The sequence below is a fragment of the Cheilinus undulatus genome, linkage group 9, assembly GCF_018320785.1.
Source record: "Cheilinus undulatus linkage group 9, ASM1832078v1, whole genome shotgun sequence".
NCBI lineage: Eukaryota > Metazoa > Chordata > Actinopteri > Labriformes > Labridae > Cheilinus > Cheilinus undulatus.
Genome location: NC_054873.1, coordinates 7,897,333 through 7,913,251, shown reverse-complemented (window position 1 = coordinate 7,913,251; position 15,919 = coordinate 7,897,333). Strand labels below are relative to the sequence as shown.

At 40.0% G+C, this 15,919-nt stretch overlaps 1 protein-coding gene across 2 annotated transcripts in view; it reads right to left on the bottom strand.

Moving 5' to 3' along the window:
* Window positions 1-15,919, bottom strand: part of LOC121515220 (ethanolamine kinase 1-like) — a 90,295-nt gene that overhangs the window by 37,993 nt on the left and 36,383 nt on the right. For both annotated transcript variants that reach the window (XM_041795873.1, XM_041795872.1), the window contains exons 2-3: window positions 13,407-13,669; window positions 11,527-11,679 (exon numbers count right to left, since the gene is read on the bottom strand). In XM_041795873.1, coding sequence (XP_041651807.1) covers window positions 11,527-11,679; window positions 13,407-13,669 — 416 coding nt within the window. The remainder of the gene's footprint in view (window positions 1-11,526; window positions 11,680-13,406; window positions 13,670-15,919) is intronic.

Here is a 15,919-nt window from a genome sequence, read left to right as displayed (position 1 = left end):
AGACTCATTTTCAAACAGTCTTGTTGACTGGTGAGTGCCGTGCAACCCTGGATGGTCCAGATGGAGGAGTAGTGGATTGTTGGTGGATGGCCACCATGTCCCAACAGATTTCAGTAAATATGGCCTCCTAATGCTGCAAATTCAACAAATGACCATTTTCAGTTCTTTACAACCTATGAAATGTTTTGAAACTCTGTTGTGCATAATAATTCAGAACAGTGCATTTTGAGTTTTCTATTTTTTGAAAAAAAAAAGAGAAAAATATAATTTGCATAATTATTCAGATGTAATATCTACTTTGTCATAATGTGATAAAGGTCTGGTACTAATGCATTCAATTTTTACATCCTGATTTAATTTAATTATTGTTCAGTCTCAGTTAAGTCATGCTAAATGTTTTTTAAATGCTTTGATTGCTTAGTACAATCACATAGCATACTCATCGTAATTACTTTGTCCTATTTATAATGTGCTAAGCGTTTATCTGTTGTTTTATTGTAAATGTTTTTATCTCTGCAAGGTGTCCTTGAGTGCTGAGAAAGGCACTTATAATTAAAATGTATTATTATTATTATTACTACATATTTTAACAACATGTTTAAAATTGTCTTAATTTGTATAAAAGTACTTGACATGGCAATATGAGACAGTTTTGGAGAGCTTATTCTGTGACAGACAGTGTTTAAGACTGATAGGCATGAAGAAAATGCATGAGTGCATGTACAAAATGACTCACGGATGTCCAATAAACCCCACATTTAGAAAGCATTCAGATCCCATTCACCCTTTTCAGTTTTTTATGTTGCAGCCTGATGCTACAGTTGAAAATTTTTACTTTTATTCTCATTAATCTACACTCACTTCCCACATAGACAAAGTTAAATTTTAAATTTTTTTGCAGATTAATTAAAAATGAAAAACTAAAATATCACATTGACATAAGTATTAAGACTTTTGGCAAAACACTTGACATTTAGCTAAGGCTCCTCTCATTTCTCTCAATTGTTGCTGAGATGTTTCTAAACCTTGATGGGAGTCCACCTGTGCTAAATTTAATTGATTGGATGTGATTTGCAACATTAAAAAAAAGAAGAATGCAGACACACTTTTCCTCCAGGATCAACATGTTTGTAAACCGCAGCAGCTTGGCGAGCCTCCACCAGAGGTCACAGGCCTTGTTTTGCGTCTCCTGATTACTCCATCTATCACACAAAACGTCCTTGGACGTCAGACGAAAAAGCACCTGGAAAAAATGCAGCATAAGCACGCCTCTCCTAATTAATTTCCATGTTTCCTTTTCAGTGGTCAGGCCACCATAAGAGGCTAATTTAAACAGTGCAATTTAAACAGCACCTATTTATTCAAAGGGGAACAAACAAATGCTCTGGTATTATACACACTGGGAGACATAATTTAGTGAGGCCTGTTAGGAACGCACAATAAAAGCAGAGGAGCCAAGCCTTGTTTATAGTCATGACACAGACCATCTTATGCTGCCTTACACAATTCCTCCTACACATCCTCATAAGGCAATTTTTTGTACATTTCCTCTTATCTATTCAGTTTTCCTCTCTGCTTTGGATTCATCAATGGAAGATTGATTAAATAACAGCATCTATAATGTGAAATAGCCTTCTCTGAACCTACAAACAATATCCATTCCTGTATACGGCAACAAAAATAGAAGTCCTATACAGCAAATAAAGAGAAAATTACTTTTTATTTTCAAGAACTGTAGGCAAACTTCTGTTCACTGCCTTAACTGCACAGTCACATGTCACCAGCGTATTTATGTACAATATTTCAGCAACCTCAAAAGATGCAAAAGTACTCAAAAACCCCCAAATCAGAGGGGTTGGTGAAAAGTGTTTCTGCTAAGTGTGACAGGTTCTATAAAAGTATACACCCCCATGGATGTTTTACCCTTTTATTGATTTTTTTAAATCAATAATTTGACAGACAAAAAACAAACAGACGTGAAGGTCAAAGTGAAAACAGATTTCTACAAAGTAATGTCAATCAAATAAGAATATGCTGTGCAAAAAAGTGACAGCAGTCACCTCCATTAAACCTAATTCAACAAAGCTCCAGTCAGTTGGTGCAAGAAGACTCACAATTAGGGAGATGATCACCTGAGTGCACCCGGTTTATCTGATCTGTTGGGTGGTTATCAGAGTAACTACAGTCCCCTCCAAAAGTGTTTGAACGGTGGGCCCAGTTCCTTTATTTTTGCTGTAAACTGAAAACATTTAGATTTGACACAAAGCGATGAACATGAGACAAGAGATCAACATTTCAGCTTTCATTTCCAGGTATTTACATCTGGATCGGACAAACAACTTAGAAGGCAGCATTATTAGTGACGGAACACCAAATTCTTAGGTGAGTAAAAGTATCGGAACAGATAGACTTCAAGCAGATTCAAGTGAAGACTTAATATTTAGTTGGAAATCCTTTTCTTGCAATACCTGCATCAAGTCCTGACGCTTTTCCAGACTTTCACCACAGCCTCTTTCAGTTGTATTTGTTTTGGGGGATTCTCCCTTCAGTATCCTCTTTTAACAGGTAAAATGCTCTATAGGGTTCAAGTCTGGAGATTGACTTGGTCAGTCTAAAACCTTCCACTTCTTGCCCCTGATGAACTCCTTTGTTGTTTTGCCAGTGTGTTTTAGGTCATTATCTTGCTGCATGATGAAGGATCTCCCAATCAGTTTGGTTTCATCTTTCTTTAAATTGGCAGACAAAATGTTTCTGTAGACTTCTGAGATCATTTCTGCTACATCATCAATGAAGATTAATGAGCCCGTCCCAGAAGAAGCCATGCGACCCCAAGCCATGACATTACCCCCAGTGTGTTTCACAGATGAGCTTATATGGTTGGGATCATCAGCAGATCCTTTCTTTCTCCAAACTTTAGTCTTTCCATCACTTTAGTAAAGGTTTATCTTTGTCTCATCAGTCCAGAAAACTTTGTTCAGAAGGTTTGAGGGTGATCTCTGTCCTTTCTGGCAGATTCCAGCCTGGCCTTCCTGTTCTTTTTGCTAATGAGTGGTTAGCATCTTCTGGTGTAGCCTCTGTACTTTTGTTTATGACATCTTCTGTGAACAGTAGATGGTGATACCTTCACTCGTGTCTTCTGGAGGTTGTTGCTCATATCACTAACAGTAGATGGTGATACCTTCACTCGTGTCTTCTGGAGGTTGTTGCTCATATCACTAACAGTAGATGGTGATACCTTCACTCGTGTCTTCTGGAGGTTGTTGCTCATATCACTAACAGTAGATGGTGATACCTTCACTCGTGTCTTCTGGAGATTGTTGCTCATATCACTAACAGTAGATGGTGATACCTTCACTCGTGTCCTCTGGAGGTTGTTGCTGATGTCACTTAATGTTGTTTTATGGTCTTTCTTTACAGCTCTCACAATGTTTCTGTCGTCAACTGCTGCTGTTTTCCTTGGTCTACCTAAGCAACATCTGTTAGTGAATACACCAGTAGTTTCTTTCTTCTTCAGGACATTCCAAGTGGTTGTACTGGCCATGGCCAATGTTTTTGCAGTGGCTCTGATTGATCTGACATCTTCTCTCAGCTTTACAATTACTTGTTTTTCACCCATAGACAGCTCTCTGGTTTTCATGTTGGTTACACCTCTAACTATAAATGCAGTCTCCAAAGGCAAAACCCAAATCTGAAATTGAGAGTGTACATTCAGGGCTATTTATCGTTTGAATAATCAATGTCATTGGACACATCTGGGCAACAAAATACACCTAACAGTCACGTGTACCAATACTTTTGCTCACATGAAAAATGGGTGGGTTCAAACAAAGAGTGCTATCTTTAAAATGGTTCAGTGGATCCAGATGTAAAAACCTGAAAATAAAAGCTGAAATGTTGATCTATTGTCTCATATTCATCTTTTGATGTCAAACCCAAATGTTTTTAGACTACAGAAAGGAATTGGGCCAACCGTTCCAATACTTTTGGAGGGGACTGTATGTGACTGTTGGATGGTCACCAGGTTTACTCTGTGACGTTTGGGTTGTCATCAGGGTAACTCTTTGATTTATAAGTGTGTTATTTTGTTTTGGATTGACCAAAGGAGGATTGAGTATATAAAAGCACCCATTATAACAAATATCCTTCTTCTAACCTGCAGATGAGTGTGCAAAAATACAGGTATTTTTTTGAAAATGGAAGTTTTCTTCCTAAGTTTGGATCTTTTAATAATGTAAGAGAAAGTACTGCGCTGATTGTTCATATGCTGACAGTTTTGGTCCAATTGCACTTAGAAAAAAGATCTTCCTAAAAGAGAGTTGCCACTCAAAAATATCAGCATATGAGATCTTTGTTTTTAACTCGACCCCCTCTGACATGCATAATTCATCCATCTCCTCTCAAAGATGAACTCAAACACAGAGGAACATTGAATCACCCTGATTCCTTTTCAACTCTTGCGTTTCTTTGACCTAACAAAACTGACTTTATCACAGAAAGCCGCGATTGCTCCGAGTCAAAAGCTAAATGAAAGACTTGCGCTGACTCGAAATGGAAACCTGTCGTCTTGCCATCAGATCTTTTCCTCTCGCCTTTTCATACCAAACAGTGCGTCAAGTACGTTCGCCTCCTGCTCCTTGTCAAGTCTCTGTAAGGTAATTAGTGGAATTTCCTCCTCTGGCGCTTCATTATCAATGTGCCTTATTTACATATGATTTCAAACACCAGCCAAGCACTGCTGATTCTTTTTTCTCTAGCTGCAGTTTTATGCGATTCATGGGAGAGCAAACGGAGTCACAGCAGGGGGCCTTTTAGGGGAAGGAGAAGATGCTGCACTCTTGCTTTCCATTGCTTTTCTCTCTTTTCTCTTTGACTTCTTGGTTTGTGCACTCTCTCTTTCTCTCTCACTCTCTCTCTCTCTCTCTCTCTCTCTCTCTGAGCCATGCAGCTGCCTCTCCCTCTCTCTCTCTTTGCACAGCGGGTGGCTTGAGAGCTGAAGACCTCCTCTGCAGGTGCACCCTCTTCCTGCCTTTCTTTCACCGTTTCCTCTGAAGATCACATTCATCGCAGCCCCTCGTACATTCTCCAGCACAAAAGTTTCTCTGATGCCTGTTTAAAACCCCCTTTTTTAAATCTCTTTTAGTCCTCTCTGTCTCTGTGAGTATGTGTGTCTCATACACTCAAGAGACCACTGAATATGCAAACAGACCCACACTCCACAGACGTGAGTTTTAACCATAAATTAGCCTCTCATAAATTATGCTTTAGCGCTTTACTTTTCCAACACTATTTATTATTTCATGTACCCAAATTATTTATATTTTCTTAATCGTTTGGAGTTGTTTTTCATGTCTGTGTTTGAGCAGCGGTGGACTCTGCAAACCTCGCCATTCACACTAAAGTCTCACAATATAGCACCATCTATTGGGCCTGGTAATGAGGTGCAGTCTGCCTCTCCAGATGCACAAAAGATCCTCATGATTCAGCCGTAAACTCTGCACTTCTGGTGTCACATTGTAACGTACACAAAGCAACACACTGTAAAGATTAGGGCTTTTATAGCACTTGTGACTCATGCTTAAAGCCCTTCACTTTGGGAGAGAGTGGAGCCAGAAAGAAAGTTGATGCAAAGTCACACAAAGACCTTGGTTCTCCAAAGATTCTCTTCAGGAACTGAACAAAAACTTAAAGTTACTTTCTTTAGATTTAACTCTTTTCCCTCACTTTTTAGTTTCATTTCCTGCATAAGTTTACATCTACAATCAGGGCCATGCAATACATCACATTTTTCAGTTATATCTCTAGTTTTTATTTTTATGTAAATATATTTTATCTTGGTTTGGGGAAAAATTCCAGGCTTTACGCTTGGAGAGAACACAACTTACAGTGAGAACTACTGACTGTATCGACCACAAGAAAATCTGTATGAAACGCTCTGCCTTTTTGTTGTATTTAAGGAGGGGGTTACTGCAGGGGTTCTTGACCTTTTCAGCCTGCGACCCTCAATATAAAGGTGCCAGAGACCGGGGACCCCCACTGTACCTGGCTGAACACAGCCATGCACATTCAAGAATAGTCATGTGCAGACAAGGCACCCATTAGGGGGGAGAAATGGGAGAGCTTACTGGGGGCCAGCAAAATCATGGCCCATTGTAAAGTTAAGCAGTGGTCTTCGCTTATCAAAGAAACAAATATCTGTTTAATTTTGTGGAGTAAGTAGCTAAAATGGGTTAATAATGGCAAAAAAAAAAAAAAAAAGTGGAAAAGGTGGTGAAATCGGATTTTAAAAGTAGGAGAAATGGGTTAGAAGTGCCTAAAATTAGATAATAGTGGCAAAAATAACCATAAAAAAATTGGCAGAAAAGGGTTAAAGTGGCAAAAACAGGCATATTAAGTAGTAAAAGGGGATTAAGTGTGGTTGAAATGGTCTTAAATAGGTGCAAATTTGGTGAAATGGGATGAAAAATTGATATAAACTGGCAAAAAAGGGTTAGCTGAGGCAGACATTGGAAGAAATGAGTTAAACTGGCAAAAATTAAATTTTGAATTGTGGCAAAAAATGTGGTAAAGAGAGGTCAATGGTGGCAATAATATGTCAACAGAGCCAACAATAGGCGGAGAGTGTCAAGATTTGGTTTAGAAGTGGCAAAAAAGGGCAGAAAAAAAGTGGTGGGAAGGGTTTAAAAATTGATTAAAAAATGGGTTTTAGGTGGCAAAAACGTGTTAAAATTTGGCAAAATTGGTGTAAAGTGGCAACAGTGTAGTTTCAAAAAATATTCTTAGTTTTTTAAAGCATCTGGAGGCCCCATCTCAGTGTCTCGGGACCAATGAGAACCCCTGGTTTACAGAATTAAACAAGGTAATATCTTAATTTAGGGGCTCCAATATGAGGCCCGTCCTAATTAAGGTAAAAGCAATCATAGTGAGTGAACTGAATATTCCACAAAACATTTTGTTTTCTGTAAAAAATAAAAATAAAAAAAAAGCCAGGAAACTACAGGACAGACCCAAATGAGGAATATAAATACCCAACAATCCTCCATTAGCTCATAGAAGAGCATCATACCATTTATTTTTTATTAACTGCATGCCATTTACCACAAAGTAAACCACCAGTTCATTGTTTCAATATATCTATAGCAGTGTTCATCAACTGGAGGTTCAGGGGCCACATCAGGCCCCCATGGCTTCCCATCCGTCCCCCAGAGGATTATTGAATTCAGTCAGTTTGAGGGGGCAAAAATATGGCATGATATAGTTTTGCTTTCTCTCTTGAAGTCCAAAGAAAACCTCCAACCTAGCAGCTTATCAAACAAGAAGCAAACTAGTATTTCTGTAATTTGGCATGTAAGCACATACTCATTATTATCTTGATCAAAGTTCAAGTTTTCATATCAATTTTCCACATAAGGTTATTTCCCCCCGAGGATCTTCACAGATCTGCACGTTTTTCGGCCACTCACGACACACACGCATATTAGCATCAAGCTCAGTGATAGACATCAAGAGGGCTCCAGAAATATGTAGCTAAAATGTCTCAAACGCCCCCTTGTGGCTGGCTGCGGTATGGGCAATAGGGACTGATCTCACTGTGAAAGGTTTAAAGTTCCATTACTGGAAGGAAATAATGTTTCTTGAGTATGTGTTAAACAGACAAAAAACAGATTTTATTTCAGTTCATGTCAAGTCCAGCCCCCACAGCATTTTGATATGGAGACATTTAGGAGAATCAGGAGTGGCTTGGGCCTGGCTGTTGGGGCTAGGAGTCCTCCATAGGGACTTATTTGGACATATGATACGATACACTTAATTGTCACTTAAGGGGCTCCTGGTCTCTGTAAAAATGGGCCAAATCTAAATCACTCTGAATGAAATTGTTTCAATATTGATCCTTTTTGGGGTTGATTTAATAGCTATCAGGATATAAAGACAGAAGACCAGAAGTTCTGTTAAATTTAATAGCATTTTGGGGGCCGAATGGGAAGATTTGAGGACCTGATATTGCAATGACCTTGTGTACACAGAGTTGCACATATCAATAAAAGATTCAACCACACAAATATTGCTACCTATATTGCACAAGACTCTCTTAGAAATAGTTTAAAATGCTAAAAATAAATAACAATAAAAAATACAGGCAAAAAGAACATAGAGCACTATGACGTTACCGCACAATCCAGCGACGTTTTCAGGAAACATTATTCAAAATCCTAATTGAGGTGGGCACAAATGAGTTTTTAAGGACTCTGCATTGCCTACCAGAAAGGTAGGCGAAAGAAAGGTAAAAGTTCATACCCAGGGTAGAGGATGTGAGAAGAGTCAGAAAAAACTCGCTGTGCAAGGTTAAGCTCGATGACATCTTACTTGGTAATAAGCCCAAAGACCACCGCTGGTTATTCAAGCCCTTGGAACATCCACAGTACGACCAGAAGCTCATGGCAACCCTACTACCACCCTGGATGGTGCCCTAGGCTGTGCTTACTCACTGCATCCACCTCTTACTCAGCCCACATGGATGTGTCAATCCCACCTAGGCAGCTGACTAGACATCGATGCCTTACTACAGCCACCATTTTTGGACCAAACATGCCTAAAAGTTCTGCACAGTAAAAAGTATGAGAAGAAAAAAGAAAAGAAAGTTGTGTTAGCTGTGCTGAATAGTAAATAGAAGTGAAACTGGTTTATTTTGGAGTTTTTTTGTCTCTGCATTCAGGAAGTGGAGACCTCTTATCATAAGAGACTGTCTCCTCCACAATCCTTATTTCTAATAGATGACTCTCTCTGATCTAAATGTCCATTTGATAAAACTCAAAGAAGAAACTTCAGTTGTTCCACAGCGAGGCTCCAGCCTGAGTTTTGTGGACTTCCGACCCCTCCACACAAACATAAACAAGCGTGAACGTTTGACCGATAAGGGAGAGCTCTGCAGGAAGCTTGTAGCTCAGCTCTGTTTCTTTGTACTGTCTGAAAGCCCCCCCACTCACCTCTAACCCCGTAACCCCCTGTCAGAGATAATGCAATGTCAATGCTACGCAAGCCACGCCCCCCACCTCGTCCCTCTGACCAATGACAGCTCGGTGTGAGGGGCTCTGTCCACATGGGGAGAGAGGTGAATGTGCCAACACCATCGGAGCGAACAGTGGAGGTTTTAGGCGGAGAGCTGCAGCTTTGATGAATGAGCTTTTCGCATGTGAGAAAATGATAAGGCAGCAGTGGAAGTGCAGCTGCCTGAAAGATAGAGATGTGGAGAATGCTGCTGGTTTCTATCAAAAGGATAAATGCAAAAAGGCGATCAGGCAGCCTCCCAACAAAAGCTCAAATATGTATTCCTTTCAAAGTGATCTGACTTTCAGTGCAGTAGAAAATCAACAGTTTTATCAATCCTTTCCTCCACCTGATAGAGGGAAATGGCTATGCCAAGACTCACCCTGCATAGTTTCTGACAGGTTTTTAACATCCGTAGCCAGATAAATGCAGTTGATGATAGAGATTCTTAATTTTTCAAACAATAAAGGTGACAAAAGCATATATAATTTGAAGCATTTATAAAATATCTTTGGTTCTGCTGCCATCATATTCTTTTTAAGTTGCTAGATCATACTTGTAACAGCACCTGATATAATAATAAATTATCACTTCATAATAATTGCTTAAAACCTATGGCATGTTCTATCAGCTTTGCATATGTTCTCTCTTAGGTCAACGTGCCCACACTAAACCTGACACTGACACTTGTAAGGTTGTAATTAGGGTCAGAGCACCAGCCTAGGGTCAGCGAGGGCCTTATTGTGTCTGTACGTGTAATTTTTCTGAGGAAAGAGTCGCTAATTTGGGGGCTTTAACATGCTCAAAAACTTGTCCCCAGTAGAATTCTTTGTATTTTGGTGGGAACAGCAAGTCCATAAAGCAAACATGAGATAGGGTACTGGGTAAAAACTACAGGCATGAAAATTGGTACACAAATGTGTCATGATTAGATGAAAAAAAAAAAGTCTCTTGGGGTCATCCTCTAAAATGTACTGGAAGTGCACTACAAAGAGCTTAAGTTCAAATTTTTGCATTTTTGGGCGATTCACAAGTTTCATATTTTTGCAAACTCATCCGAGGGACTTCACCCGATTGACTCCAGATTTTTTGTGCTCATACAAGATAACCTGAAGATCTAAAGTTGTGCAAACTGTGAGTTTTCACCATAGAGTGGGGCCGTTACCAGAGCCCAAACTTAAACTGATTTTTGTATATTTTTTTCCAGTGAAAATATACCAATAATGCCATTTTAACTTTTTAATGCTAATGCCAGTCATCACCAAACTTCACAGGGATGATCACACATTAATTTCTTAAAAGGGTAAAATATGCCCCCTTTTAAATTTTCCCTTTAAATATACAGCCCCCGTCCACCATTCGGCCTAGGCTTATGATTTTTGGTCTGCATATGGGTCATCAAAAGACCCACAAAAAAGCCTCTTGGGTCCATGCCCAAATCCAAATAGAAAGACATGCACAGGGGTGCGAGGGCCCTTCAGTGCTGCTTGCAGCCCTAGTTTAACTTGTGTCATTGTGTGGTTGCTACACACAAAGGATGGTGTGACTATCTAACAGCCTGCCACTGGTTGTCACAACCGAGTCACAATGCATTGTGGGGTACAAACAGACAATACGGTGGACAGAATTAGCTGCTTGCTGCAGGAGCGATGGAAAAATTGATAATAAAATGGATTAAAAGGATGTCAATATCGGAGTTACTGGTGTGGATTTCATCTTTAAAGACCTCAGAATGTCACCCAAGTTCCAGGCTCACAAGAAAACATTCTGTAAGACCTACAAAGGCATGGATAGCGTCATTAGAATGGCACAACGGAGAGTTTTCTGCAGAAAAAGACAAGTAAGTGGCTACGATTTATTGTACAAAAGTTATTTAACTTTGGATAACATGTCTCTTCTTGTCTTATAAGATAACGCTGGTCAGGAGGTTAACTAGAATCGCAGGGCCTGAATACTTAAATGACAGCTGACGTTGATCCGGATATGATGAAAGCATATGTTATAATCAGATTATTTTTTAGCATCCATTTAAATATGGCTTTAATGACTTTAATCAGACTGAAAAACATTGCATGTAAACACAGCAATGGTATTGGCTTGTCAGGCTCACTTCCATCTTTTCTGGATGTCTAAAAAACCTAAACCCCTCTTATAAATTTACCACACCTAACAACCCCATCCACAGTATGATGATCTCTCTGTCCTTGCTTTCTCCATATTCAATTGTGTGTAGCACTCCTAATAAGTACGGTACATGGTGTTGTATTAAAAAGCAAAAACTGATCATGACTAATGTGATGTGGCTCTGCAGAGAATCAGCTAAAGTGAGCAGAGAAAGAGTCTTCATTCCTGGTGCTGCTGCTCAGCTGTGTGTGGCTTTGGTTGCATTTCAAATATTTAGAAACATTGCACTGAATATCTCAGGAGAAAAAGCGCTCTGAGCAGGGTCTAAAATATAAATCTATTGAGTCATTTTGTCAGTACCTTCTCATGCAGCGCTGCTCAGCCGGGCTGCTATTCATACTGCTCTGCACCAGTGTGAGAAAGTGAGACATCTTGGTCCAGAGGAAGGGTTCAACGGGCTGACCACATTTTGGCTGGATGGAGTGGATTCTCCCCATCTCGGCCGCGATCAATCTGCAGAGAGAAAACATTTTCTCAGATGAGCCAGGCTGATGCTGTTATTGCACAAACAACCATTATCAGAGGAGAAACACAACTCCCTTTCCATTTAGCACTCTTATCTGGCTCTCCTTTTAAAAAAAAAATGGCCTTTTTTGCTCTCGTGACCTTTTGACTACTTGAGAGCTTGTTCTTTAAGCTTCTTAGCAGTGACAGAAAATTCCCTGGGTTTCCCCTGGCGGCATATCAGGCACAGAGGGGTGATTGATGTGTGTCGCGGCCCTGGCCGCTCAGCTCGGCTGGCTGCGTTGTGTCCTTCTGTCCTGTGTTGAGAGTTATGATGCCGGTCTGTTATCATGAACATGATGAATGAAACGCAGGGCACGGCTAAACAACATAGCTCAACATGAAACATGACTCAGCTGAAATAATTAAAAGAAAACACCTGCATCAGCACCAGTGAAATGCTCACACACACATACAAACACAAACCCATCAGACTAGATAGGCAGTCATATGGTCCTAGTCTGGGAAACACAGCCTGCTGTCAGTGAAAACAGATGCTCGAGGTTTCTCTTTATGCTAAAATAGATCAGTTCTAAATGTTAAATCGCCACTGGATCTACGAGCCAGGTCAGTGCTAATTCAGGGCAGAAAAGGACAGCATCTGAGCTACAGAGAACGTGCAAACTGCTCTGCAAAGCAAATAGTACTTTGGGTGTGTCTGTCCAGTTTGCATGCATTTAAATGAGTAAATATCCCAAAATTTGGCCCAAAATTCCTCCCTTTATATGCAAAAAGTCTTGGTGAAAATACAAACTAATTCACAAAGGCCAACACTCATTACTACAAGCAGCACAAGTGGTGTGATTCTACCCATGAACCTGAGTATTAGATATGCATTATGTCCCACCTACTCAAGTATTACTGTGAGGTCTAAGATAAACTTTTGACTTGAGCTGTGGAACAGGTACAGTCCCTTTAAAAAAAAAGTGTGTGTCTGGAAGGTCCAGTGTTCCTGGATACCATTACACCATGGAGACAAAAGAACACCCCAAGCAGCTCAGAGAAAAGGTTATTGAAAAGTGTAAGTCAGGGGATAGATACAAAAAAAAATCCAAAGCTCTGGAGTTCAGTTAAATCATCATCAAGAAATGGTAGGCATATGAAAAACGTGTAAATCGGCCTAAATCAGGCCATCCTCATAAACTGAGTGACCGTGCAAGAAGGAGACTAGTAAAGTCACCAAGACACTGATGACTACTCTGAAGGAGTTACAAGCTTCAGCAGCTGAGATGGGAGAGACTCTGCAGACAACTGTTGGCAAAGAGAAAGCCACTGTTGAAGAAAACTCCAGAGTTCTCCATGGTCGTGGGGGACGGTTCTTGGTCTGATGAGACCAAAGCAGAGCTTTTTGGCCATTAGACAAGTCGCAAAACACTCCACACCACCAACTTTTTATGGGGACTTTATCTTCGTTAATACAAAGCAACGACTATATTATCTGTTGTTTTATGCTCTATTTTACAAGATTGAATTTTTACACGGTGGTGCAGTTATTGGTGCTGAACATAATGGTAAGATTGACTCTTGCTAAGTTGTATTATTTGTATTTTTATCCTAGGAATGTGAATGCAGAGATTGCCCAACATTTTCGTTCTCAGTGCACGCTCTCTGATCAGATCTATCGATGTCTTGACAAAAGAAATCAGAGAAACATTAAAAGCTGATCTGGCAGAGACCTGTAGATGGAGGGCTGTCGGAGCAGCTCGTCGTCCAGCACCGTCCCTCTCACAAACTCGTAGCAGATGCCGTTCTGGAAGCTGCAGTAGATCTGAGGGCCGCATCCGTGAGCATGAAGCACCTGGAACATTTCCACCTCTCTGTCTCTGTTCACGTAGAGCTCCGTCATTCTGCCGTACAGACGAACAAGAACACAACCAGGCTCCTGCAGGGAGCCCACGAAGCAGCCGATCAGCTGGTTGGTGATCCCCTCTGTGAAGGTCTGAAATGAAGGGACATGGATAAAACAAAAGGTAAAGAGGATGACACAATGATCAGCTCATTTACAGAGAAAAAGGAATTCAATTACAGAAATATAAGAGCTCGTAGAATTCAGTTTCTTGGTCACATGTGGAACCAAAAGGTGCAATGAAAATGCTAATCTAGATCATCACCTTTGGCTGGACAGACCAACTTAAAACTTAATGCCTCCAGCTGCTGGCTATCAGTGATGAAGAGGCATTAAAAGAAATGAAAAGATAAAGCAACAATAAAAAGATGAGATTTTAAAGAAAACTGAAACTCAGATTTTTCTGATGTTTTTCCTCCTTATCTCCTCAGGCAGAGGGGCCCCACCTCAGGGTTTAAGCTCTGGCTCTTACAGAGTCATCATTCCTGTTGTCTCCAAAAAGTCCACAAGACTTAAATCAACTCTGATATTCTAAGAAGGCCGTAAACTGGTGCTTATGGTGTTACTTTATAGATAACAGCGATAACGCTGTGACAACTCATAGCCTTGTAAAAGAGGCTTTTTCTCTGATGTAAGATCTAGTTTATGGATATGATAACATTTTGACTTTACCATTACTGAGTGCTCAGGTCACACTAGTTTGCACAACAAGCTTTTTTTCCTAGTATCCCTAGTGAAATATGTCCTAAGTATACATTTGGCACGCTACTTAAACCTCACTCTGAGTTTCATGTCTTCCACAGAGCTTCAGGAGGCAAAAAAAGTGCAGCAAAACTTCAGATGATCTTTGGTACATTTAAAAGCTAAAACTTAGGGGCGCTCAGATGGTTGAGTGGTTTAAGGCGCGCACCATGTACGTGGGCGGCCCAGGTTTGAATGTCTCCCCCATTCTCTTTCCTGTTTCCAAGTCTATATACTATCCTCCTCTATGTAATAAAGGTACGAAAAGGCCCAAAAATAAATTTAAAAAAAAAAAAAAAAGAGCTAAAACTTAGCAAACTAGAAAAGCACTCGGAGAGCGCAGACCTCCCCCATTAGCCCTATCTCCCAATAGTGAAGAATCTTTTAAAAAATTCCCCGTGTCCTCCACCACAGCATTCGCCGATTACTCCCTCCCTGGTGGGGTGGAAACATGGAGAGGCAAGCATTGGCTTCACTACTGTCAGGTGGACCATCATGGTGGAAGCATTGCCTGCCGGTGCCAACAGATGCACTGACAGTCTCACCCATGGTCTCACCGAAGTGGTAACAGTGCAGATCTCTGCCATTAGCCCTATCTCCCAATAGTAAAGAATCCTTTAAAAAATTCCTGTTGCGAGACACTGTGAAGGTGGGTCTCCAGATGCCATAAAAAAACTAAGAATATTTTCTAAAATTACATCATTGTCACTTCATACCTATTTTGCTAAATTTTAACCCGTAGTCATCACTTTTTCCCACCAATTTTAACACATTTTTGCCACTTAAAACCCTTTAATGTCTGTTTTAAACCCTTTCCATCACTTTTTTCTGCCTGTTTTGCCACGTCTAAACCAAATCTTGCCACACTGTTGTTGGCTCTGGTGTCCCATTATTGCCACTATTAACTACTCTTTACCACTTTTTACACTCAATTTCACAATTTGATATGCCCATTTTTGCCAGTTTAACCCATTTCTGCCTATTTCTGCTTCTGCTAACCCCCTCCCCCCTTTTTTTTGCAGATTTATATAAATTTTTCATTCCATTTCCAAAATTATCACCTATTTTAACCACCCACTTTAATGCCATTTCAGCCTCTTTTTAATCCCCTTTTACCACCTAACCAAAAAAATGTCACAAATGGGTAATTGTGTCAAAAAGTTAACCCATTTTTTACCTTTTTTGGTTATTTTTTGCCACTTTTACCTAATTTTTGGCACCTCTAACCCATTTTTGCCACTTTTAAAATCTTATGTCACCACCTTTCCCACCATTTTTTGCCATTATTAACCCATTTTAGCTATTTTTAACATATTTTAATTCTGTTTTTAACAAAAGGATTTACATTTTTAAGAGGGTTACTTACTACACAAATGAATTAAAACTATGTTTGTTTCTTTGATAAGAGTGGTAATTATTCAGATTAAATATAAAATATCACAGCTTAACTTTACAATGACCGTGATTTTGCTGGCCCCAAGAAAGCTCTCCCATTTTTCCCCCCTAATGGTCAGCCTTGTCTGCACATGACTGTTCTTAAATGTGCATGGCTGTGTTCAAGCAGGTACAGTGGGGGTCCCCGGTCTCTGGCACCTTTATTTT